This window comes from Leiobunum rupestre, chromosome 3 (genome assembly GCF_980474605.1).
Source record: "Leiobunum rupestre chromosome 3, qqLeiRupe1.1.hap1, whole genome shotgun sequence".
In the NCBI taxonomy this organism is placed as follows: domain Eukaryota; kingdom Metazoa; phylum Arthropoda; class Arachnida; order Opiliones; family Sclerosomatidae; genus Leiobunum; species Leiobunum rupestre.
The window spans coordinates 68680617-68707008 of NC_143386.1; the positions used below are offsets into that span (position 1 = coordinate 68680617).

The 26392-nt window shown below is 37.1% G+C and overlaps 1 protein-coding gene across 3 annotated transcripts in view; it reads right to left on the reverse strand.

The window, feature by feature from the left end:
• LOC149954457 (diacylglycerol kinase delta) overlaps positions 1 to 26392 on the reverse strand; it is a 147449-nt gene that overhangs the window by 91249 nt on the left and 29808 nt on the right. The window contains exon 1 of one of the 3 annotated variants that reach the window (XM_090169074.1): positions 11032 to 11111. The exons of the other annotated variants lie outside the window; for them this stretch is intronic. Within the exon in view, the coding sequence (XP_090025200.1) occupies positions 11032 to 11049 (18 nt within the window). The 5' untranslated portion in view covers positions 11050 to 11111. Of the gene's footprint in view, positions 1 to 11031; positions 11112 to 26392 lie in introns of those variants that run through there. 3 annotated transcript variants of the gene reach the window in all.

The window sequence follows — 26392 nt, forward strand, 5'->3', positions numbered from 1 at the left end:
ATACCCTACTGTGTCTGCAGTAGGCCTTGTTCCGTCCATTTTGTAAGAATGTCGAATCCTGTCTAAGAGCATACTGCTTGGTTTCAGAGCAGTGGTTTCTAGAAAATATCCTAAGTAAATCCGCGATTTGAGAATTTTGTGCAGATGTAATTCAGTGCTTCCACTCCGGGTAATTAAAAATTCCCTTTTTCACTTTTTAGCACTGCCAAAAATTCCCTCAGTTTTTTAAAAATAGGGTCAAAATATTCTTGTTTCATTGTTTAAAAAGTACTAAATCAATTATAACCTCATTTAATTATTAAAATAGTTTTTTGATTTAAAGAAAACTCAGACAACCACCAATAAACAAAATAAGATTAAGTAAAGTCGGAAGGTTGCCAAAAACACTCAATAATAAAGATAAGATAATAATCGATAAAATAAAATAAATAAAAATCCAGACAAAAATTTCAGTTTCGAGCGAAAACTCGAAAATTCCCTCTTTCTCCCTTTTTTTAAAAAACAATTCCCTTTTCCATTTTTGAAGTCAAAAATTCAGTACAACGGGAGAAATTCCCTACAAGTGGAAGCTGCCTGTGGCATTTTAGCAGATAAATTCTGGCTAGCAGACGACAAAATCCATTTTTTCCTCTTTACACCTCCTTTTCAGAAGGAGTAAAAAGAGTATCCCTAATACTCCGGAACAAGCGAATTGTTTATGGCCGGAGTAATTCTCATCGCCAGAACAGACGAATAAAACGTTTTAGGCAGTGGCGTAGCTGATGGTCCGCAGGGCTCGCGGTGCGGGGGGGGGCTCAAGCTTCAATAGGGGCCTCGAGCTTCGGGGGGGGGGGGGGGCGCTAACCATAAAAAAATTAAAAAGGGGGGGCCTCAGAGATTTTTGCGGGGGCCTCTGAGTCCTCAGCTACGCCACTGGTTTTAGGGTAAACAAACACTTTAGTCCGAGAACAGGCAAAAAGAAACCACCTGTTATCGAAGACCAGCCCATATGAATCAGATTTGTAGCTCGGTGTACCGCAATCAGAGTGCACAGCATCGGAGGTCCTCATCATAATGTCCTACGCCAGCGTCCACAAGCCCGGACAGGTGACAAATCCCGCACGGGTAGTAGTACCTTGCTACTGATGGTCTCACCTCAGACGCGTGCCACTCAACCCAGCAGAAGGTGCAACAATGGGACGACCAACCCCTCACTTCGCACACAGCAGTGGGAATAAGAGCGGATGCTATAGCAACTCCACCTACGTAGGAAGAGAGCTAAACCCTTTGGAGAGAGCTCCTAAAGGGGAACGACGGGCACACAGTGGCCCAAGTAGCCCGGCACAGCTGGCACCGGACACCCGGTGTTGCCCCAAAAGGCCGGGAAACAGGACCACTGCGCCTCATACGGAGGCCCGCCGCCCCACAGCAGGCTACCCATTCCTCCGAGGCGACCAGTTTGCCTGGACCCTCTCCGTTAGCCTGAGCCGAAGCCCAGTTCCCAGCTCATACCTGACCGAAGTCGGAGGTGGAGATAGGCCCATTTGAACAGAGCTAACATTTCCGAGTGCGCCACCGCCCTTATGAGTTAAAAGAGCCGGACCCCTTAAGGGCCCGAAGAACCGCTCAGTGGGAACATTGGGGTGGGGGTTGAAGGTTAGTGGGACGCGATCGGTAGCGACGCTCTCTAACTTCTCGATACATAGAGCAGTACCAATTGAATTTCCTCAAGCTATTCATAATTTTTATTATCTCTACATTGTCGGTAAGGGTTTGATGACCCAGGGAAGTAAAATATGTTTAGGAGTTAAAATTTAATTATAGGAAAATAAAGGAAATAAAATAGGCGAAAAATAGGAAAATATAAGAAATTAAATAGGCGAAATATAGGAAAAATAGTAATTTTAATTACGGCATATCGGTATACTTCGACTTGAATCACCTAGAATATTGATATTTTTTTGTACACTGATTTCTCGTATTATTGGATTTCTTAGCGTATTTACATAGCCGGTACATTTCAAGATTTTGTTCGAAAGTGGCAATGTTTTCACTAGATGTTCTTTGATAGACCGTGAAATTATAGGAAAATAGGTGAAAATAAAGGAAATTATAGGAAGGCATGAAAAGTATGGTAAATATAAAAAGTCTGGTCACCCTGCCTAATGTGATCCTCAAGCGAAATAGGATCTGTTACACACGATAGAAAATTCATTGACTGGCCGATCTCTGTTTCAAGATTTCTTCTCAAATGTTTTTTAGTTGAGTTCGGTATTTGGTTTTCTGGTACACCTTCGTTTTTCATTAGATTAACTAACAAGGAGACATCCCGAAGTGTAACCCACCGATTTTGTTCAAACTCGGGGGATTGGTAGACCTTCGTGTATCATGAAAAATCCTAAAGGTAATTTATTCAATGGGCAACCATTTTGCCATGGCAACGAAAATTTTTTTGACAACACAAAATATTAAATTTTCCCAATGAAAATAACATGGGATTTTGACCTCAAATTGATCAAAAGTTGATCTGTATTTTTTTTTGTCAATTTTTATCTACTTTTTCTATTTTTGGCATTTTCGAATTTTTGAAATCGGTCAAAATACCATGTTATTTTCAATGGAAAAAAATTTATTTTTTTGTTGTCAAAAACATTTTTCATTTCCATGGCAAAACGGTTGCCCATTGAATAAATTCCCTTTAGGATTTTTCATGATACACGAAGGTCTACCAATCCCCCGAGTTTGAACAAAATCGGTGGGTTACACTTCGGGTAGTCTCCTTGTAAGTTCTCTGTAAGATCCATCTGTGATGTATGTTTTCGAAATTAATTTATCTCTCAAGTATTGAAAAAGGTCGGCTAAAGCTCAGAGTTCTTCCAGTTTAAATGGTTTTCCCCATCTTGACCTTGCTGACTCGCAAATGACTTTCACGAGTGTAATCCTCGTAACAAGATTTAAGGAAATGAGTTTCCGCGGCGATTATATCTCTCGAGGTAATAGCATTCTTGGATCACTTCGTTCAAAAGAAATTTAACTTTTTATGCGATCTCGTTTCGACAGATTTCAGTTGTTGTTCGCGGGTATTGGTTCCCGAGTTACGTTTGTCACGTACACAGAAAATGCAGATTTTTTCATACACTCTTGACTCGGACGGGGAATTTCGCGTGGACCGATGAAGATCAAGATTTATAGAATCACTTTGCTCACCCACTTGCTTTTTTTCTAGTTCCTCGAGAGAAAAGTGGACCCGCAGAAAATATCTGGAACGCTCGATGTAGCTTCATTAGGTACGTGTATGTTTCAAATTGGTTTGAACTAGTGTTCGGCAGTCGACTAATTTTATCCATGAATAAAATAAGCTCGGCTATATTTAAATAATATTTATTTAAATAACCAATAGTTGAATAAAAATTGTAAAATGTTTAAATAATCGAAGGTGAATAAACCTATTATTTAAATAAAACAAACAATTATTTAAATTAATACCATTTTTATTCATATTAATGCTTGGTTGCGTAAAAAAAAAACATAATTAAAGAAGTTAAAATGATATTCGTTTTACCAACGTTTTTTTTTTTAAATAAATCGGAAAATTTGTGGATAAGGAATAAACAATTCCGAACACTAGTTTGAACTTTGTCATATCGGCTGCTTTGTACAATGAAATGTTACATCTTTTGGTTTTATAAGCTCATTCGAGGAACACTTTTACTGACATAAAACACTACACAGAACTATTTTCTGGATTGCGCCTTCCCAGACATGTTTCACTTAAAAAAATCCCTGGCTTTTTGGAGCACTTAACTTCATCGACAGCTCAGAAAAATATTTCCAAAGTATCACTTTTTTAAACATACCCCAGCTAATAATTGAAACCAAAAAATATACCAGTCCGGGGTTGAGGGCAAAGAGCATGCCTGTATATCGAGTATAATAATAATAATAATAATAAGCTAGGCTAATACCCAAGGCACCACCTTAAGCCTAAGTCAGCAAGCGACTTTTAAATATAACGCTTTCAAGCACAAACAATGACTCAGGCACGAAAGCTCTAAGCCGGTTGTCTCGCACGTAAATAACAATAATACGAAAAGCGCCCCCTATCTTAATATTGCGCTTAAGTCGGTAAATATACTTATAAGGCGGTCAACATTTACATCAAATGAAAGATAGGAGACAAGTATAGCAAGTAATAGACTCCAAAGAACTTAAACCTTAATATAGGGCACCGTGGATGTATATTAGTTTTACTGATATCGGCAGTACTGTTGAGCCCCGAAAAGACGTAAACCAGTCTATACTGTTGGAATCTCAGGCTGAAATTTCGACTTCGATATTAATTTTGAAATAATGACAGTGCATAGACTGCGATTTCTATAATTACTTAAAAGTGTTTATTTTAAAGTGAACCGTTAGTTTTAAGAAAATAACGCATCCGACTTAATATATTGAGGATACAATTATCTATTAAATAACGTTGACCATGTGGAAATCGGACCCAACGTTATGGCCGTTTAAAGAAAGGCCATCAAGAACTGTCCATCTTGGATTGGCCATCAAGAACTGTCCATCTTGGATTGGCCATCAAGAACTGTCCATCTTGGATTGGCCATCAAGAACTGTTCATCTTGGATTGGCCATCAAGAACTGTCCATCTTGGATTGGCCATCTAGAACTGTCCATCTTGGATTGACCATCTAGAACTGTCCATCTTGGATTGGCCATCTAGAACTGTCCATCTTGGATTGGCCATCTAGAACTGTCCATCTTGGATTGGCCATCTAGAACTGTCCATCTTGGATTGGCCATCTAGAACTGTCCATCTTGGATTGGCCATCTAGAACTGTCCATCTTGGATTGGCCATCTAGAACTGTCCATCTTGGATTGGCCATCTAGAACTGTCCATCTTGGATTGGCCATCTAGAACTGTCCATCTTGGATTGGCCATCTAGAACTGTCCATCTTGGATTGGCCATCTAGAACTGTCCATCTTGGATTGGCCATCTAGAACTGTCCATCTTGGATTGGCCATCTAGAACTGTCCATCTTGGATTGGCCATCTAGAACTGTCCATCTTGGATTGGCCATCTAGAACTGTCCATCTTGGATTGGCCATCTAGAACTGTCCATCTTGGATTGGCCATCTAGAACTGTCCATCTTGGATTGGCCATCTAGAACTGTCCATCTTGGATTGGCCATCTAGAACTGTCCATCTTGGATTGGCCATCTAGAACTGTCCATCTTGGATTGGCCATCTAGAACTGTCCATCTTGGATTGGCCATCTAGAACTGTCCATCTTGGATTGGCCATCTAGAACTGTCCATCTTGGATTGGCCATCTAGAACTGTCCATCTTGGATTGGCCATCTAGAACTGTCCATCTTGGATTGGCCATCTAGAACTGTCCATCTTGGATTGGCCATCTAGAACTGTCCATCTTGGATTGGCCATCTAGAACTGTCCATCTTGGATTGGCCATCTAGAACTGTCCATCTTGGATTGGCCATCTAGAACTGTCCATCTTGGATTGGCCATCTAGAACTGTCCATCTTGGATTGGCCATCTAGAACTGTCCATCTTGGATTGGCCATCTAGAACTGTCCATCTTGGATTGGCCATCTAGAACTGTCCATCTTGGATTGGCCATCTAGAACTGTCCATCTTGGATTGGCCATCTAGAACTGTCCATCTAGAATTTCCATCTTGGATTGGCCATCTAGAATTTCCATCTTGGATTGGCCATCTTGGATTGGCCATCTAGAATTTCCATCTTGGATTTACCATCTTATTGGATATCAAGCTTTTTCGGCATACGCACTTGACCCCTAACAAGAAAACCACATTTTCTGGTCCCTCGAGTTGGTACCAAAGCGTTCATTTATGGCGTCTGGCTAACGAATTTATAATTACAATTTACTATTGTAAAGACAGATATTTTGAAATTTTTAAAAAGTTGACTTTTTAACAAAACGATAATACCAGAAAGAAGCGTCCATCTATAAAATTTGGTTTTGAAATAATTAGGGTTAATTAACGAAATTGTGCACAATCTGCCAGTACGCTGCACCCCGCAAGAGTCAATCAAATCGACACGTTACTTCATTACTTATGGGAATTTATTTTGCATATGCTACTAGTAGACTAAGCCTTTGTATGTTCAATAAGTAAGTCTAGTGTGAGTTCCAGGGGCGTCCAATTAACTCCCAGTAAATTCGCGTGTGAATTCCAGGGGCGTTCAATTAACTCCCAGTAAATTCGCGTGTGAATTCCAGGGCCGTTCAATTAACTCCCAGTAAATTCGCGTGTGAATTCCAGGGCCGTTCAATTAACTCCCAGTAAATTCGCGTGTGAATTCCAGGGGCGTTCAATTAACTCCCAGTAAATTCGCGTGTGAATTCCAGGGGCGTTCAATTAACTCCCAGTAAATTCGCGTGTGAATTCCAGGGGCGTTCAATTAACTCCCAGTAAATTCGCGTGTGAATTCCAGGGGCGTTCAATTAACTCCCAGTAAATTCGCGTGTGAATTCCAGGGGGCATCCAATTAACTCCCAGGTACGTATCACTAAATCCTAGTAAACTCACGTGTGAATTCTACGTGTGTCCCACCAAAACATTCATTTTTCATAAAAAGAAAGTTCCTCGCGTCGGAATTCCGGAGATAAAGAGGAAGTTGCTCAGCTGCAGCGTTTGATGTTTTCTCTGGTGGGAAGTCCAAACATTTCTGGCTCGCGGAACGGCCAAACTGTCTCGCTATTATTGGACGAAGGTACCCCGGGGCTGCCGACGGACGGAACGACGGACGGACGGACGGGGGGAGGCATGAAATTTAATAACTTCATTAAGTGTTGGAGGGTCGTTATTAACTAGCGGGACCCGCGAGTTGGAGGAAAAGTGCTAAGGTAAATATTGGGGTTTTCTTAATTTTGCGCAGCCAACGGGGAGAATGTTGGTCTTGCGCCAGCCACCAAGAAAGTGTTCCGTTTGGAGGAGAGTCTGTGACAGTAACTACGCCTCCTCCCGGAAGACATTCCAGAAGGACAACGGAAAAGCTCCAAACATTTCATAAGAAAAATAGGAATGTCGATTTAAAGGATTTTATAGCAAATATTTTTTTGAGAAATACGGGATAATGTCTGTTGAAATTCTTTGTAGCTTTGTAGCTTTTTGGTTGGCTCCCGTCACAATCTAGAAAAATCAAAAGTAACAAAAAAACGATTTGTCATTATTGACAATGCGCGTGTGCAGAAGAGGTTGCTATCGAAATATCCAACAATTGATAGTTTTGGTCTAATTCAAAATCGTGGCGGTCTGTCATGCCGACGTCAGTGATTTTAATGAAATGCTTCGACATACGGTCGATGGTGCCAATTTAAGTTTTGGGCACCAAACATAAACGGATATTTGTGGTCCCGCTTAAGCATTTATTTTATGATTGCCTCATAACATACATAGCGTAACATACAACCACTACTTAAAATTGAACTTACACAATCGATAGTTCGATATATCGATATCCGCCCCTTCTCCACATATGACGGATCCATATTTTTTTGGTCATTTTTGATTTTTACAGAAAAGCCTTCCAGTACAAAAACAAAACGTTATCTTTATGTGAATTAAATTATATAACTGGCTTGGCTTTTAAATTTAATTTAGTTTATTAGTTCTAAAGAGTTCCACTTTTTGCCGCGATAAGCATTCCAAGTAGAGGTATGGATCCCTAGCTTTGACTATTTTGTAAACAGTTCTCGAGGGGATTTATAAAAATATTTTGAGGCTATGGTGGATTAACTGGATTGCATGAAAATAGGGTAGATTAGGGACCTTGAAGAAAAATAGAACTTAGAGATATTCTAAAGGAGCTGCATTTATATCAAAACACGCGTAAGATACAAAGTACAAAAAAAATCTCCTAAAATAGGAAAAAACTGTAATAGACGGTTCAATACACCAATGCGCATATAAGAAGGGAGAAGAGCATTTTACAGGGGTACCACCATTGTGTATAAATTATTAATAATCTACTTGTTACTAGAGGGCGCCATCAGTTCACAATCAGAAATATCAAAAATGATAGCACCCGCGAAATTCTAATTTAAATTGTGGTTATTTAAAAGCTGAAATTTTTAATAACTATATTTGCCTAAAATATTTTATGTAAAATTTCAGCTTGAAATAGCACTTAAATTATTATAATTATATAATAAATATAATAATTTAATTTTTTTTCGAAATTTTGCGCCAAAATATCCACGCTGGCGTCATCTAGTGCAGAAATACGAAATTAAACTTTTATACTCCATGGTGGTTTCTAAATGTTTGTTTCCCTGTATGTAATATGTGAATTGGTCTACAGCGGCTCTTTTTTCAGCGCGCCTGTAAAATATAAGTTCCGGGCCCCAAGAAAGCCGTTACTGCTGGTGAAAAGTCCAGGCCAGTGGCAAATAGTGAATAATAAAGAAAAATTGCATTTCAAAGCTTTAAGAAGTTTATTGTAAAAATGTCTTAGTTTACACTAAACTTACAATGTTAGTATTAATTATTCCAATGAAACTAACAGACTATTCTTATGTTAATCAGAATCTGACCATTTCTACGCATATGCATTTGCCTTCAGTAGCCCAAATCTGAAATTTCTGTGTTAAAATATTTTTAAATTATTTTATAATTTTCTGTGGTAAGAATATTTATTGTTCACTTATGGCCACTAAATTCACTTCTGGGCTGGCCGGAATTTTTCACTTTTTTCCACACTATTGTCCACCTGGATTTTTTCGCCTCGGAACACTGTTAAAAACCGCGGGACAAATATACCTCGATTGATCGAACCCGAGCCCTCAGGCTGCACGGCCTGGAACTCAGAACCAAAACTTACTAAAACAAAAACAGTAAAAATAACGATTATTTGGTAAAAATTATAAATTATTGAAACGGAAAATATAACTAACATAATTCTAAAAGTACTTTTTTTGTAATTTGAGACCCAAATACATAACCTGGAAATATTTTTACTAACCAAGATTCACTATTAATAATCGCTCAGTGCCACACTTAGGTTTATTGCAATACTTATGGTATTATGTTGTCGTTTTAGCGTTTACGACGACAGGCAGTGTACGCTAGTGCGTTTTTACGCGAGAATTGCCTCTATCGTAATATAACTCGAGCCGGTAGATGGTCCATTGGCAAATCCGGGTTTTCTTATCAGCGAGTTGATACTTATCGAAGCAGCGTTATTCGGGAAGTTTAATAAAGGGATGTTAAACAAGGCGTAGACACAGCAGGGATGGCCGAGATTAGATTACAAGGCTTCAGCGACAATGGATTTACTTACACTTCGGAATAATGAATATGTTGAAACGAAAAGCTCTTTCCCTCCGGTTGCCACCAAATATTCCGATTCAAATTCCCTGACTATTCCCCGTTTTCCCTGACCGTTTTAAGAGATTTCCCCGACTTTTTATGGTTACAAAAGTTAAATATAAAGGAAACATTTTGACCTTAAAAAGTCAGGAAATTAAATTTTATCTTGACACTTTTTAAGGTAATTTTACTCTAGATCTATGACAAATTCTATGTTGATCATTCATTTCCTTGAAAGTTTGGCTAATTTTTTCCACATTGCAATAACCTTTTTACTGAAATACAAGTCCATTTAAATTTATTAACTTCTGATAAAAGTAAAATATAAAATAAAAATGATCAAAGTTAAGAAAATTTAAATGGATATATTTCAATAAAAAGGTTATTGCAATGTTGAAAAATTCCACTTCATATTTGTGTTGTTTCGATTAATAAATTGATAATTCTGCAGTTTTGTTTAAAAATATTACTATTATAAATAATAATGAAATTTCAATGGTTCCGCGAAAGTTACAGTTGAAAACCACTGTATTAAGTTTACCTAATACAAAGATGCCAAAAAAATATGTAGGAATTATAAGACTAAATTACCAATTTTAAAGGTGTTATATAGGGTTAAAATATAAAAATACGTGAGTGTTATAGCCTGTATTTAAAAGTAGTCATAACAATGGCTATATTCCAAATCTTTTAGAATCTGTTCTTTCATGTTTTCAATTTCCGCGAGAAAAATGATACATGAAATATATTTCTTATTGGAAAATATGGGATTGCTGGGAGCTCTGCTATTAGCACTACCAAAGGCATGATATCCATATAAAGTGAAATAATATTACATTAAAAATAGTTTAAATAATTATGTATGACACTAACTACGACTACAATCTTTAAATTGACTTAACTAAAATAATTTTTTCATAAAAATATTTACTTATTATTAGCTTCTACGATTAAAATAAGATAAAAACCAAAGACTAACGATTGGACACAAAACATTTGATTTTACAATGCAAATATTTTCCGGCTGAAGTACGTTCACAGCGCCATCTGTACGTGAGGTAAGAAAATAAAATACTAACTAATATGTCTCTATAGCTAGAATTAGCGACTACCCCAATTAAATCCTTAATTTATTTAATTATTTCGCATTATATTATATTTTGATGTACGAATAGTCAATATATTATCTTGAATAACCAAAAAACGCCAATTGACAAAAATAAAGCTACTTGGCGCTCTGCCTACGCGTTTCTACCGCGGGCTTAAGCTCCTTCATACGTCTCAAAGGATTACGTGAAGCGAAATCCGATTTCAAGATCAAAGAGGTCAGCGGTGCGTCAAGTTCTCCAGAAAGTTTTCTTACTTTCAGAACAAAGTTTTGTAATGAAAACATATTACAGTAAGAACCTTTCAATTTTTGTAAATTTGTCATGTACAGCCTTTACAGATTATCTTTGAGTAAACTAACAAGTTATTTCATTTTCTAAGGATGAAAAATAAGCGAATAAGTAGATTAGTCCATGATGAAAAGGGATAAAAAAGCTAAACAAATTTATAAGCAGGCTAATCTCGACCTAAGCAGTTACTATCCCGAATTAGAAATACATAATTTTGGATGGAATTATAGAAATAATAAATAAATCTGATAATATAAAAAAATCTATCAATATATGAATTATAAACTCACAGGATCCCAAAAATCCATTCGCCGATTGGTCACTTCTAATAGCCCATTAACATCAATAACATCGCAACGTTCAACTTTGCACTCAGACACACTTAGCAAGACCACCGCTGCGGCAAACTGCTTCTGCCTCAAAAACCTCTAATTGAAGAATTAGGAGCGGGAAAACCTCAAAGAAAAAAGCCCAACGTGGCGCCACTTTGGGAAGAAAAAGCACTCTTTTTAACCCCTTAAATATAGCAACTCCTGCCCTGTGTGGAGCGCCTTGCGACAAATGGAAATAAAAATAGCCCAAAAACCGTTTCCAGTTATGTCTTTCATTTTTTACATTTTTTTAAATATTCCAGTTATTTCTTTTAAATTGTGATATTTTGAAAAATAGAACAAATTATTTCTTTAAATGTTGATACTTTCAAACCTAATCAAAATTATTTCTTTAAATTTTCTATAAATAGCCCAAATTATTGCCTAATTTTAAAGAATTGGTGAAAAAACCTTTAAAAGGAGTATAAATATTTTTTATTATCAATAATATTAACAATAACCAATATTAAAAAAGTTAACAGCATTTTTAACCAGAAATGAAAAGATAATTACTATTAGTACGGTTACTAATCGAAACCGTCCAAAAAATCCAGAATATGCGCATACTAAAAAACTACGTAAATTAAATTGGATGTTTATATTTAATTACTTAACTAATAAACTAAAATAAAATAAACGACGGATACTTCATGGTTAGTACATATTTATTTAAAACTTGTTTTTAAAGTTTTAAATAAATATGTATAAACTATGAAGTATCCGTCGTTTATTTTATTTTAGTTTTTAAAACTTGATCATGGTTAAAAAAATTATTTTGTATAATGTAACTAATAGACGGTAATCAATCAATTAAATTGCAAAAAAAAGGCATCGCTTAAAAATCAATAAATGCCATTAAAAAAACGGATTTAAATAAAACTAATATTTCATTTTCGATCAAAAATAAACCAATTGACCACCCAGAATTTATTTCCCCGCATCGTATTTTTAAAATCAGCGCAGTTCGGCGGGGAAAAATGCCAACCGGCAGCCCTGCACGCTTTTGAGAAGGCAGTGTTGGGTGACGAGAAGCCGGCGACAACAAAGAGCGGATCCGTACATAGGAGCCAACAGCGCGGGATAATAGGCCACTATAACTCGTAGCTCAACGCTTGAAACGGGAAACAGGCCTTGCCAAAAAACAGGGCGAAAGACAACGACCCTGGCTGATGACTCTCCGAAAGAAAATAATAGATTTCAAAGAATGGAACCCAGAAATTCCAAAGAAAGAGCTTTTTTCCCCACAAAAAATGCTCTGATTGGAACAAGTTGAACAAGGAATCTTATAGTCCGGCGCTTGTATTAGCTTCAATATTTGTTAATTTTTGTTAAAAGCACAAGTTTAGCCAGCGCCAGAAAACGTGAGGGAGGAACAGTAACTTGTATCACCTCTTATAAGTTCCCCTCCACGGTTCTCAGATCCTGGAGTAGGGTGGTTAAAGGGGTTTTCCCCAGTTCTTTACTTACCCCTTTCCATAAAAAACTTGTAGAGGTTAACGGTAATAGTGAGTGTACGGAGCGGCTGGCCAATGGCCATCACCCTCCTACGCATTAATAATAATAATATTAATAATCAGCTAGGCTAATACCAAGGCACCACCTTAGGCCCTAGTCATCTAACGACTTATAATGCCTTAAACAAGTGGCCGGGTTACAATGCGTAGGAGGGTGGTTGCAAGCCCTTCATGTCACGTGAGCCAACAGCTCGCAACACTAACTATTACCGTTAACCTCCCTGGTCATTGTCACCCGGCCACCTGTTTAAGGCATTAAAAGTCACTAGATGACTTGGGCCTAAGGTGGTGCCAAGGGTATTAGTCTAGTTGATTATTACAATATCAAGGAGCACACCCAAAAACTTACTCTAGGACTAAACATAAGCAACTTTTGTCAATGTATAGGATTTTATAGGACATAAAAATATATAATATTATAATTATAAGAAATATAAAATAATACAGGACAACATTATCAAATATAAGACATTATATGCGCATTTAAGGTTTAAATAATGCTTTAAGAAAAATTATGAAATGAAAATTTTAGGTACAAATAAAAACGAAAGAGGGCGTATCGATAGTTTTCCAAATTATTTTTTATTTGTAAATTCACGTTTTTAAATTTAACTTCTAGCCCTAATGTTTAGATGGCGCCATATTCATAGCACAGACAGCGACGAAGCCGTCTATAAACCAGTCTGGAGATATCCAAGGGCCACTCTGTCGTTTGTCCTTTTATCAGAGTATAGCTCTGGCGCCATCTATTATGCGCCAAAATAAAAACTACGACATAAAATAGAAAACATTTATGCTCTTCCAAAACGGATACGGGATTTTCAGATTTGTATCGGCATAAGTCTATAATTACATTCCACGAGTTCCATCAGTTAGAGTTACTGATAGCTCCGTGACGTATAATTGACGTCATACCCAAGATAAGCGCCCCTTGTACAGCGTGGCGACGGTGGCGCCGCCCTTTGTCGAGAGATTCCTCAGTGGTCCCGACATAGTCCAATAACATTCATTCACACAGGTACCATTACCAATTTCATTAATAAATAGTTGAGTTTAAGTTAAGTCAGTGTGTTAGGTAGTCGAATTATTGGAAATGGATAAAAGTAGATTTGACGTCTCACCCAAAAAATAATAATAATAATAATCAGCTAGGCTAATACCCAAAGCACCACCTTAGCCTCTATCGGGAAAAACTGGCAACTTAAAACCAAATCATCAAACACTCGCTGGGATCACGAGACAAAGAACGCGTATTTGGACTGATGGTTTGTTCCGTAGTCCATCAAAAATGAGTAGTCAATGGATCTCGGTAATTATTTCTCAAGCGAACGATAATAAACTAACGCACTAATGTGAAATATAATTTTGTCTAATGGTATCGATTAAAGATATCGCGATTCTTTGTATAAATTTCCGATAAATAAAACTATCGATACCGATAATCTGAATAATGAATACCCTACCCACAGCGCCACTCGGCGCAAGACGCGAAATGAATACCCTACCCACAGCGCCACTCGGCGCAAGACGCGAAATGAATACCCTACCCACAGCGCCACTCGGCGCAAGACGCGAAATGAATACCCTACAAACAGCGCCACTCGGCGCAAGACGCGAAATGAATACCCTACCCACAGCGCCACTCGGCGCAAGACGCGAAATGAATACCCTACCCACAGCGCCACTCGGCGCAAGACGCGAAATGAATACCCTACCCACAGCGCCACTCGGCTCAAGACGCGAAATGAATACCCTACAAACAGCGCCACTCGGCGCAAGACGCAAAATGAATACCCTACCCACAGCGCCACTCAGCGGAAGATACGAAAATAAATTTAACCCAGCGCTGCTGGCACGAGCTACTTAACGCGGCGGCAGTGTAGGCATGGCGACAAGTGGGGATCGGAGGTGCCTAATAGAAGTTCGTATAAGTTATTAAAGGTCACTCGGAAGTTTAAAAAGGTAAAAATGTATAAAAACAATTAAGATATTTTTCTAACGCGGTTTTCGTATCTAAACATTCACGCTACTGGTTGAAGAAGGAAATTATATATCTAGACCCTTGGAATGTCTTGGAGAAACCCGTCCGGCCATAATGATTCTCACAGAAAGGGCAGCGCTTCTTTATCAACTTTAGCGCGTAAATATGGCTAAACCCCAGTGACTCCCTAACACGTAGAATACGTCAGTTATACGCGAGCCAATGAAATGAGGTTCTTGAAATGATTTTAGATAAAAGGGGGCGCTGCGCATCATTGGGGGAACTCTGCTAGAACGCGGGTGTAAATACGATACTAGACAGAACTATAAAACTCACATGCAAGGAGTATTCTTTGTTAGATTTATTTATTTAAAAATTAAATATTATCTATATATTTATTTATATATATAATAAATTAAATTTAAACTATTTTAAAATCAGAGCGATGTCGTAAAAGAAAGTGCATCAGCACACAACGCTTTTTCATGGATCTCCGCGTTCCAAAAACTAACCAATGAAAACTGTACACAAAAAAATCCACGACTTTTGACGGTTTGCGTTCTCCTTGTGTGGGGTGGTGTGTTTGTTGCTACTAGCTTATACATTCTGAGTGTACACGAATATAATTTCCCTGTTAACGCTTATAGCTTTCCAATTAAGCCCTTTCGGAAAACGTGTTGAGGTGGCTTTTTCGCTGCCATTCTACACGTACAAGTTTCTTTTTTATACGGGCTTAATACATCGAATATTGCCAGAAGTAAATGAACCGAAGTTATAGGAGAGGGCCAAAATTTTAAAAAGGAATTTTCCTTAATAAATCGGAGTTCCACCCCCTTTAGTTCCCGCCAAAAATTGCACCAGGGAATTGTGGATATCCACATTCGATATACACGTCATCCCCTACTAGTCGATAGATGGCGATAGTGGAGCTCTGAAGGCGCGACATTTGAAAACGTCGATTAAAGGAGGATCTTACGACGTTAGTATGAGAGATATAGACTCTTAAACGCGTCTTCCCAATCGACCGCCATAACCTTACAGTCTACAGGGAGGGTGATGAAAAAAACGGTTTTGGGGGGACGAAATTTCTGCGGTAGAGGGCTGGCTCGTTGGTTGTCTGTACGATAACGGCGGCGCCCAGTAAACTTTCCTAAAAAGAGTGTATAGTGGTCTGATAACTCCAGTTCATTTACTTCTGATATTGCTGAAATCCGGAGTTTTTTCTCGTTCGAAACCACGCTCGGGTTTTTAATAAAGTTGTAATTTTCCCGCGCATCGAAAGATTGGAAATGTTGGGCAGCAAAATATCGATTGGCGCCCGAGAACCCAACACACACACACGTCAATATACGTTCGCTGTCTAATGAGGTGTGCCAGCAAAGACAGTACACGTTGGCCACGAGTGCTGCAGTGCCAGCGGTTTGTACAACTCTTAAAAAGCGCCGATGATCAATCACGGCCCCTTCACTTGGTCGTCGAGTGGGGTGGTTTCACGAAGCCGGATCTGTCGTTCTCGATCTCTCGCTGTTATTCTAACGGAGGCTGCAGAAACCTTCGCGTCTATTACTTCCGTTGGTTAAAAAAATTAAACTAACTATGGCATACAGTGAAATAACGATATCTCTCCCCGCGGGTTAAAGAGTGCTTACCCCTAGTTTTTGGTTTCCCTTTCCATAAATACTTGTAGAGGTTAACGGACTAAATCAGGGTTGGCATAGAACCAGCCATACCGGTTATAGCCACCGGGTTAAATCCGGTAATCTCCAGAATTACAATATGAATATTTTATTAAATTAATAGTTTTTATTTAGAAATTTAGTTTATTTTTTGTTTCATATTTAGAAACCGAATTACTTTTACCATTTTTTCGGTAGGTTAAAAGTTCCAAAGTCCGCTGCCTCGCTTCTATCGGTGCGTCATACACCAAAACTAGGGGGAATTTCCCGAGGAAATCAAAAGAATTCAGTTATTTTATATAGTTATTTCGCTTTATTTGTTTAGTTCCTTATTTACGACAACAACGGCAGACAATTTCTACTTACATATGTAAAAGGCACTGTTTATATTTTAGACGGTTATAACCAAAAAAACCGGTTATAGCCAATTAAAACCACTGGTCTGGCTTTTTTCCAACCCTGGTCTAATTAGTTAGTGTAGGGAGCTGTTGGCTCGCGTGGCGTGAAGGGCTTGCCTACACCCTCCTACGCATTGTAACCCGGCCACCTGAAAAGGGTTAGCTGATTTAAATCAACTTGACTTAAATTATTGATTTAAATCAATTTTTATAAAGTATTTTTGAAAAAGGAAAACCTGGCCAATTGCTATAATTTAGGTTTAAATATAATAATTCTTCTACTTTCCCTTAATGTTGCATTGGATTCTACCTGTGGTTGGAGATTCCGCCGAATTTATTTTGTAAAGTACCAAAATAGGTTTTAAAAAATAAAAACTTTTATATGATTATTAGCTTAAATTTAATAAATTCATTATACATATATATAGATTAAGTCTTTAAAAATTAAAACATTTGTTTTAGGTAAAATTATGATAGTAAATTATATAAAACTTTGAAATTGTTAAATACTGTTTTAGTTTATATTTTTACGATGGTTACCTCGATTTATTTACAAAGTCCTTTTTTACCTATCACACGAACCTAAACCTTAATGTTCGCGTTTTCCTGCTGCTTGGTTTTGCGCTTGTTGCAGCCTACTTCCAGGGGCTAGTAGGTCACACTTGGAAGCTCTCTGGCGCTCTTTTAACTCATCGTAGAAAAATGGGGGAAAACAGGCACTCACCCCCTACAACTCCTTCAAATATTTGAATTACCCTGTATATTGCTATTATTATTATGATGATATGTATGGTTATTATTATTATAATGATATGTATGGTTATTATTATTATAATGATATACAGGGTCTTTTTTTTTGCTCGGAAAAGTGTTTTTTTTTTCAAAAACTATTTATAGTACCGATTTCAAATTTGGAAGGTCAATTCTCTATACCGGGGGACATCCGTTTGAGAAATTTGAGCGTTTTCGGTAATGTTTTTCACCAATTTTGAAAAATTATTTTTCGACCACTAGGTGCGAGATAAAAAATTTCTATTATAAAGTTGTAGGCCGTCATCGAAAACCCTTAAAAATTGTTCACTCGACGAAAAACAACTTATTTATCAGTGAAAATTCAAGCTTGAAAAATTTACAAGTTGGTGAAGCCAAATTACGATTGTTTGAAACGATAATTGAAAAGGGAACAAGTCTAATACAAACGTAGTAGAGTTTTCACACTTGAAAAAATGTACACGTTTGGTTTTTAAATGCAGATATTTTATTCACATAAATTTTTACAAAACATTTTCAATAATATCACCATTGGCTGCAACACAGGTTTGTGCGCGGACAATTAAGTTCTCAAACGCTTTCTCTACCATTTCTGGTGTGACGTCTCGGCAAGCACTGATTATTCGTCTAATGAGTTCCTCCCTAGTTTCAATGGGCGTGGCGTATACCTTTGCTTTAACGAATCCCCAGAGAAAATAATCCAGCGGTGTTAGGTCAGGTGACCTTGCTGGCCAATGCACTGGACCATTTCTCCCTATCCACCTTTCAGGAAACTCGTTGTTGAGGTGCTCAGTTACTTGCCGGGAAAAATGCGGAGGGGCGCCATCTTGCTGAAACCACAACTGACGTCTTTCAGCCAATGGAAGGTCGTCGATTGCGTCACTCAGTTCGTTCTGTAGAAAATGTAAATACCTTTGGCCGTTGAGGTTCGTCGGCAGGAAAAAGGGACCAATCAAACGGTTTCCAACAAGTCCAACCCAAACATTGACCCGTTCAAATTGAACCTGGTGATGATATTCAAAACCCCAATGTGGGTTGATGTCAGACCAAAGATGGCTGTTTTGATGATTAAAGGGCCCATCTCTAGAAAATGACGCTTCGTCGGAGAACAAAACATGGCGCAAAAATTGTCTATCTTCTTGGACAGCATTTAGTAACCAGTTGCTAAATTCATAACGTCTTTGATGGTCTCCGTCAATTAGTCCTTGGTGGAGCGTAGCTCTGTATGGGTGATAGCGATTCTTACGAAGAATTTTCCACACACGATTTGCAGAACAACCCAAATCAGCAGCGGCGTTAGCGCAACTGTGACGAGGATATGCCACAAAGTACGCGAGTACATTGTTCTCGAAGTCTAAATCCGGTTGACCCAATCCGCGAAACCTAGGTTGCAAGTTACCAAATTGATTGAAATCGTGAATTGCTCGTCTTACTGTATTTACAGATGGTGCTCCATTTGCATGTCTTTCTGCGAAGATTTCAGTCACTCTTCTAAGGTTTTGCGCTGCTTCTCCATAGTAAATGGCAACTATCTCGGTACGCTCAGCTACTGAATAACGAGGCATTGTTCGAAATATTATCAAACACTGATAATAATCTCCCAAAGTTTTCCTTTAAATACCCAATGCATGTTTAGGATTGACCTATAGCCTCGTGTTTTTTAAATCCGGTCGTTTTTTTAACCAAAGTTTCAACTGGATTAGGTAATTCGGTTTCAATTATCGTTTCAAACAATCGTAATTTGGCTTCACCAACTTGTAAATTTTTCAAGCTCGAATTTTCACTGATAAATAAATTGTTTTTCGTCGAGTGAACCATTTTTAAGGGTTTTCGATGACGGCCTACAACTTTACAATAGAAATTTTTTATCTCGCACCTAGTGGTCGAAAAATAATTTTTCAAAATTGGTGAAAAACATTACCGAAAACACTCAAATTTCTCAAACTGATGTCCCCCGGTATAGAGAATTGACCTTCCAAATTTGAAATCGGTACTATAAATAGTTTTAAAAAAAAAAACACTTTTCCGAGCAAAAAAAAAAGACCCTGTATATGGTTATTATTATTATAATGATATATATGGTTATTATTATTATGATATATATGGTTACTATTATTATGATAACACAATAGCACAACAATAATCAGCTAGGCTAATACCCAAGGCACCACCTTAGTCATCAAGCGACTTTTGAAGCCTTTAATTCAGGTGGCCGGGTTACAATGCGTAGGAGGTTTTATGGTTATTATTATTATTATGATATATATTGTTATTATTATTATAGATATGGTTATTATTATTATATATATGGTCTAGTCATTATAATATATATTATATATAAAAAAAGTATTAAACACTAATGGCTTCTTTCAAAATGTGTTTTCCTGCAAGCAATTTGGGATCAATCGAACAAATTTTCGAATAACGACCAACCAAAGAAAATACTTTTCTACGGAAGAGAGCGTGCACCAAACTAATATAGAAAAGAACAGACCGATTCGCGAATTGCTTACAAGGAAACAAGCATTTATGGAGAAGCCCAATTTTAAAACTTTTATTTATTCTAGAGACGATCCCAAAACACCACTTTCTTTCGAATATTGTGAATAAAACTAGTAAATTATGCTAAATAATCGTTTATATGGTAAAATAATATGGGAAATCAAGAAAATAATTCAAAAAAGGAATATATCAACTTTAGAAGATATTAAACTTTATTTTCTTTACTTCCACAAGGCTATTTTTAATCTTAATGGTTTTATCTTCGTAAATCTAGACTTTGTAAATACTGTAAATAATTCATGGAAATATTATTTACCATAATCTACCATTATTTACTACTTTTACCATTTTATACCATAACGTTATTTACCATTATTAACCACCTGATAATTACCACTTCGGAATCCTCTCCGTGATTTGATGGTTTGTAACGCTCATTTTTTGGTGTTATTTAAAGATTAGTGTTATTTAAAAATTATTGCATTTAAAATATTTCCTATTTAGATTTTAAGTTTTAACACATTAACTTCCTTAAAACTATTGAAAGAAGCGTTATTTCAAACGGCCACCTTTAAAAATAAAAACTACAACCACGTGTACCCTTCCCGAAAGACACGTGGCGACATGTGGTACCGTCGTGCGACCTTCTTCCTGGGAAAGACACCAGATGATTTCATCTTTCTACTTTTATACGCAAACCTTCTACAGCCAATAATCTTTAAGCCAAGCCACCTACTCCAAGCTACCCTTAACCTTTTAACCTCTCCAATAAGAAGCCACCAAATGTCCGTTTCCGTAATTAAACCACGCCTACTGAAATGGGGATGAACAAAACCAGGGAGTTGGAGAGATTTAGACACAGTCCTCAGCGCCCTGAGTGACAGACAGAGCCAGAGACCGGACAGAGCCAGAGAGCGGAGCCAGAGACCGAATCGAGCCAAAGAGTGGACCGAGTTTAAGAGCGGACAGAGCAAAAGGGTTAAGGAGACCCAAACGAGCGACGTTGAACGGCACCAGACCGTTTCATCAATCGGTGAGCGTAAGTCACAGGCTTCAAACTATTGTTATAAAGAGAGAGAGCCCGCGTATCCCCCCCCCGCGTATTTCGTGTTTTTGCATGCTTATTGTTATTATTATTAAGTGTTTAAATATTTTATTGTTATTTGTATTGTTATTATTATTTTGGTTTATAATATATAAAACCGTTTGGGCACCCGTACTCTCGCTATATATTTACCTATAGCATGCCCCTAGACATTCTTGAACCCGGTTACTTAACGTTAAAGTTGTTTCTCACGAGATTCCTTCTACTTTGCTAACGCTAGGGAAACCAATAGACACGTTTATACGTCATCCAGAAATTAGCGTTGCAGGTTTGTTATCGTTAAAACATTGTGTTTATTTCCAATTATTGAGAATGTTTCTTTAGTTAAAACTATAAAAAATTATTAAACTACTAAAAATCGGCGTTTCACTGTTTTTAGAATAATTCTATATTTTACCGCTACACATCGTGTTTTAACAATGGGAAATAGCTAGAATCTTGTAAGAATTGTTAAAAGCCAATATCTTATACCCAATTAGATGATTTTGAACGTCGTTGCCAAGTCACTTAAATACATACCAAACGAAGAATTCAGATAAATTTTGGAAGATCAGTTCAGGAGATCAGATAGCTTTCAGGAAACGATTTGAAATCAGATTGGAGATAAAAAAAATAAACCCGATCTGACTGACTATCTTGACGTAACTGAAAAGAACGACCCCAAGAACCTGAACAATTGACCGTCGGGAGCATTAATACCAAGCGATTTGACCTTGAAAATGGTCATCTATACTTTAAAAACAAAAAGGAAATTTTAAAGTATAATAGTTGTTATTTAAAGGTTCGAGTGTAATATTTTAAATAAACTAACATCGAAATCTTAAGCTATTTTTAAACGCAATATTAGCGGGAAAATAGTATTTTAAGAGCTTAAGCGACCGTGTTGGGTGGCTGCGGAGAACAGAGAACAACAGTCTCTTAACGAGGTGCAGTGGGACTGACGAAGCGGATAAAAATATCGGACGCACGCGTCCAAACAAGAGCTTTATAATTAGATACGATCAGGACGAGGACGGTTCTTGGAAAAGACCGATGTGCAAGGCTCAACTTCTCTCGTCGGGGACCTAATCACTTTGGAAATCTGCGGCGCAAGTAGCTAGAAATCGAAATAATTATTTCTGGGAATCCACAAATCCAGAAAAAATAATGGAAATTTGAGAAATTCGGAGAACACAAAAATTGTATTTAAAAATATCCGAAAATAAAGTTTCCCCTCTTTCGAGAAAAAGAAAGAGGGGGAAATTTTAGAGAAAAAAAGAGGGGGAAATTTTAGAGAAAAAAAGAGGGGGAAATTTTAGAGAAAAAAAGAGGGGGAAATTTTAGAGAAAAAAAGAGGGGGAAATTTTAGAGAAAAAAAGAGGGGGAAATTTTAGAGAAAAAAAGAGGGGGAAATTTTAGAGAAAAAAAGAGGGGGAAATTTTAGAGAAAAAAAGAGGGGGAAATTTTAGAGAAAAAAAGAGGGGGAAATTTTAGAGAAAAAAGAGGGGGAAATTTTAGAGAAAAAAAGAGGGGGAAATTTTAGAGAAAAAAAGAGGGGGAAATTTTAGAGAAAAAAAGAGGGGGAAATTTTAGAGAAAAAAAGAGGGGGAAATTTTAGAGAAAAAAGAGGGGGAAATTTTAGAGAAAAAAAGAGGGGGAAATTTTAGAGAAAAAAAGAGGGGGAAATTTTAGAGAAAAAAAGAGGGGGAAATTTTAGAGAAAAAAAGAGGGGGAAATTTTAGAGAAAAAAAGAGGGGGAAATTTTAGAGAAAAAAAGAGGGGGAAATTTTAGAGAAAAAAAGAGGGGGAAATTTTAGAGAAAAAAAGAGGGGGAAATTTTAGAGAAAAAAAGAGGGGGAAATTTTAGAGAAAAAAGAGGGGGAAATTTTAGAGAAAAAAGAGGGGGAAATTTTAGAGAAAAAAGAGGGGGAAATTTTAGAGAAAAAAGAGGGGGAAATTTTAGAGAAAAAAGAGGGGGAAAATTTAGAGAAAAAAGAGGGGGAAATTTTAGAGAAAAAAGAGGGGGAAATTTTAGAGAAAAAAAGAGGGGGAAATTTTAGAGAAAAAAAGAGGGGGAAATTTTAGAGAAAAAAAGAGGGGGAAATTTTAGAGAAAAAAGAGGGGGAAATTTTAGAGAAAAAAGAGGGGGAAATTTTAGAGAAAAAAGAGGGGGAAATTTTAGAGAAAAAAGAGGGGGGAATTTTAGAGAAAAAAGAGGGGGGAATTTTAGAGAAAAAAGAGGGGGGAATTTTAGAGAAAAAAGAGGGGGAAACTTTAGAGAAAAAAGAGGGGGAAACTTTAGAGGAAAAAGAGGGGGAAACTTTAGAGAAAAAAAGAGGGGGAAACTTTAGAGGAAAAAGAGGGGGAAACTTTAGAGGAAAAAGGGGGGAAACTTTAGAGGAAAAAGGGGGGAAACTTTAGAGGAAAAAGGGGGGGAAACTTTAGAGGAAAAAGAGGGGGGAAACTTTAGAGGAAAAAGAGGGGGGAAACTTTAGAGGAAAAAGAGGGGGGAAACTTTAGAGGAAAAAGAGGGGGGAAACTTTAGAGGAAAAAGAGGGGGGAAACTTTAGAGGAAAAAGAGGGGGGAAACTTTAGAGGAAAAAGAGGGGGAAACTTTAGAGGAAAAAGAGGGGGAAACTTTAGAGGAAAAAGAGGGGGGAAACTTTAGAGGAAAAAGAGGGGGGAAACTTTAGAGGAAAAAGAGGGGGGAAACTTTAGAGGAAAAAGAGGGGGGAAACTTTAGAGGAAAAAGAGGGGGGAAACTTTAGAGGAAAAAGAGGGGGGAAACTTTAGAGGAAAAAGAGGGGGGAAACTTTAGAGGAAAAAGAGGGGGGAAACTTTAGAGGAAAAAGAGGGGGGAAACTTTAGAGGAAAAAGAGGGGGGAAACTTTAGAGGAAAAAGAGGGGGGAAACTTTAGAGGAAAAAGAGGGAAAACTTTAGAGGAAAAAGGGGGAAAACTTTAGAGGAAAAAGGGGGAAAACTTTAGAGGAAAAAGGGGGAAAACTTTAGAGGAAAAAGAGGGGGAAACTTTAGAGAAAAAAGAGGGGGAAACTTTAGAGAAAAAAGAGGGGGAAATTTTAGAGAAAAAAGAGGGGGAAACTTTAGAGGAAAAAGAGGGGGGAAACTTTAGAGGAAAAAGAGGGGGGAAACTTTAGAGGAAAAAGAGGGGGGAAACTTTAGAGGAAAAAGGGGGGAAACTTTAGAGGAAAAAGGGGGGAAACTTTAGAGAAAAAAGAGGGGGAAACTTTAGAGGAAAAAGAGGGGGAAACTTTAGAGGAAAAAGGGGGGAAACTTTAGAGGAAAAAGGGGGGAAACTTTAGAGGAAAAAGGGGGGAAACTTTAGAGGAAAAAGGGGGGAAACTTTAGAGGAAAAAGGGGGGAAACTTTAGAGGAAAAAGGGGGGAAACTTTAGAGGAAAAAGAGGGGGAAACTTTAGAGGAAAAGAGGGGGAAACTTTAGAGGAAAAAGAGGGGGAAACTAGAGAAAATGAAAGAGAGGGAAATTTCCCAAATTTTTCAATATTTCCCATGGAAATTCCCTGATTTTTCCGGGATTTCCCATTGAAATTTGCCTTATTTTTTCAGGTTTTACAGGTCTGTACTACCCTGCGATTTCACAAGTCAATATTACTACTAACATTTCAGTAAAGTTTCTTATTTTCACAAGATCTGGATAAAAATTACAACATAAGTTAATATTTACGATATTGTTTACGAAGTGGGTGAAGATTTTAAGGCATAATAAGCATAAACATTTTAATCAAATTTGATATGGCCAAAGATCAAAGCTAATAATATAGGCACGTGATTGAGCGAAGCAAAACTGAGATAAGAGAGTAAAAACGAGCAAGATATGATATGAGCCAGCGAATGATATTATAAAAAAACCGCTCTGAAGAAAATTGGGCGTAGTTTTCTCGAAACCAGGATGTGCCGCTTACGTGCTGAGAACGAATTTCAACAAAATTCACATCACTATGCGTAGATTAATAAATAACGAAAAGTAATAGCAACAAGTTCAGGGTTCATACAGCTATTGACAACCCGATTTCCCTGATATATCTAGGTTTTCCCACGGATAATTCCCTGATTTTTCCAGGTTCAAGATAAACTCAAATAAAAACTACGATTTACAGAGTAACTCATTTCATGACTCATTTAAGATAAATCGGTTCAATATCATAATAAAATAAGTATAATTAAAGTCAAATCTTTAATAAGAAAAACTTCTTGGTGTAAATTTGTATTCATTAGCGCAAGCTTTCGGATCCCTCATAAAATTCCCCGATTTTACAAAAAAATGGAATTTCCCTGACTTTTCGGTCGACCATCGAATTCCCTGATATTTCCAGGTTTTCAAGGTTTTCAAGGTCTGTATGAACCCTGAAGTTTGTTTTGCGGTTTCGGCTGAGTATAAGCATGAATCTATTTGGCCTATGAATATTTCACTGGAATACCCGAGGTTACCTCCGGCCAATTAATAGTGACGTAGTCGAAATAGAACTCTTTGTTATTTATAAGCAGTCGAAGCGTTAGTTCCTAAGTTAACGCGTTATGGTTAGGTGTCCTTTTTGCAGTATTTATCATTAATCTATTTAATCAGAGTTGGAAAAAAAAACGGCTTTTATTTGAAAAAATCCAGACCAGTGGTTTTATTTGCCATAACCGGTTTTTTTTCGGTTATACCGGCTAAAATATAAACAGTACCTTTTACTTATGTAAGTAGAAATTGTCTGCAGTTATTGACGTAAATAAGAAACTAAACAAATAAAGCGAAATAACTTAATTCTTTTGATTTCCTCGAGAAATTCCCCCTAGTTTTTGTGTATGACGCACCGACAGAAGCAAGGCAGCGGACTTTGGAACTTTAAACCAACCGAAAAACTGGTTAAAGTAAACCGGTTTCTAAATATGAAACAAAAAATAAACTAAATTTCTAAATAAAAACTATTAATTTACTAAAATATTCATATTGTAATTTTTTTTTTAAAAGCCACAAAAATCTGAATTTTTTCAAGTGGCTATTACTGGATTTAAACCGGTGGCTATAACCGGTATGGCTAGTTCTATGCCAACCCTGTAATCAAATAAATTAAATATATTCATGTATTTAATTAATATAATTATTAGAATAGTTATTATAATACAATTATAACAGATAATTTATTATTTAATAACAATAATAATATGGCAAACAAAGTATCTTCGAGGCCACAGGCACTCGATCGAATCGCGTACAAAAGATCGAACTTACATTCCTTCATTTTGTATTTTTATGCTAAAAATAAATTTTTTAAAATAAACAAACTAAAGCGAATCGTCTGTGAGAATTAGCTTCGCTTTCTAGCGCTACA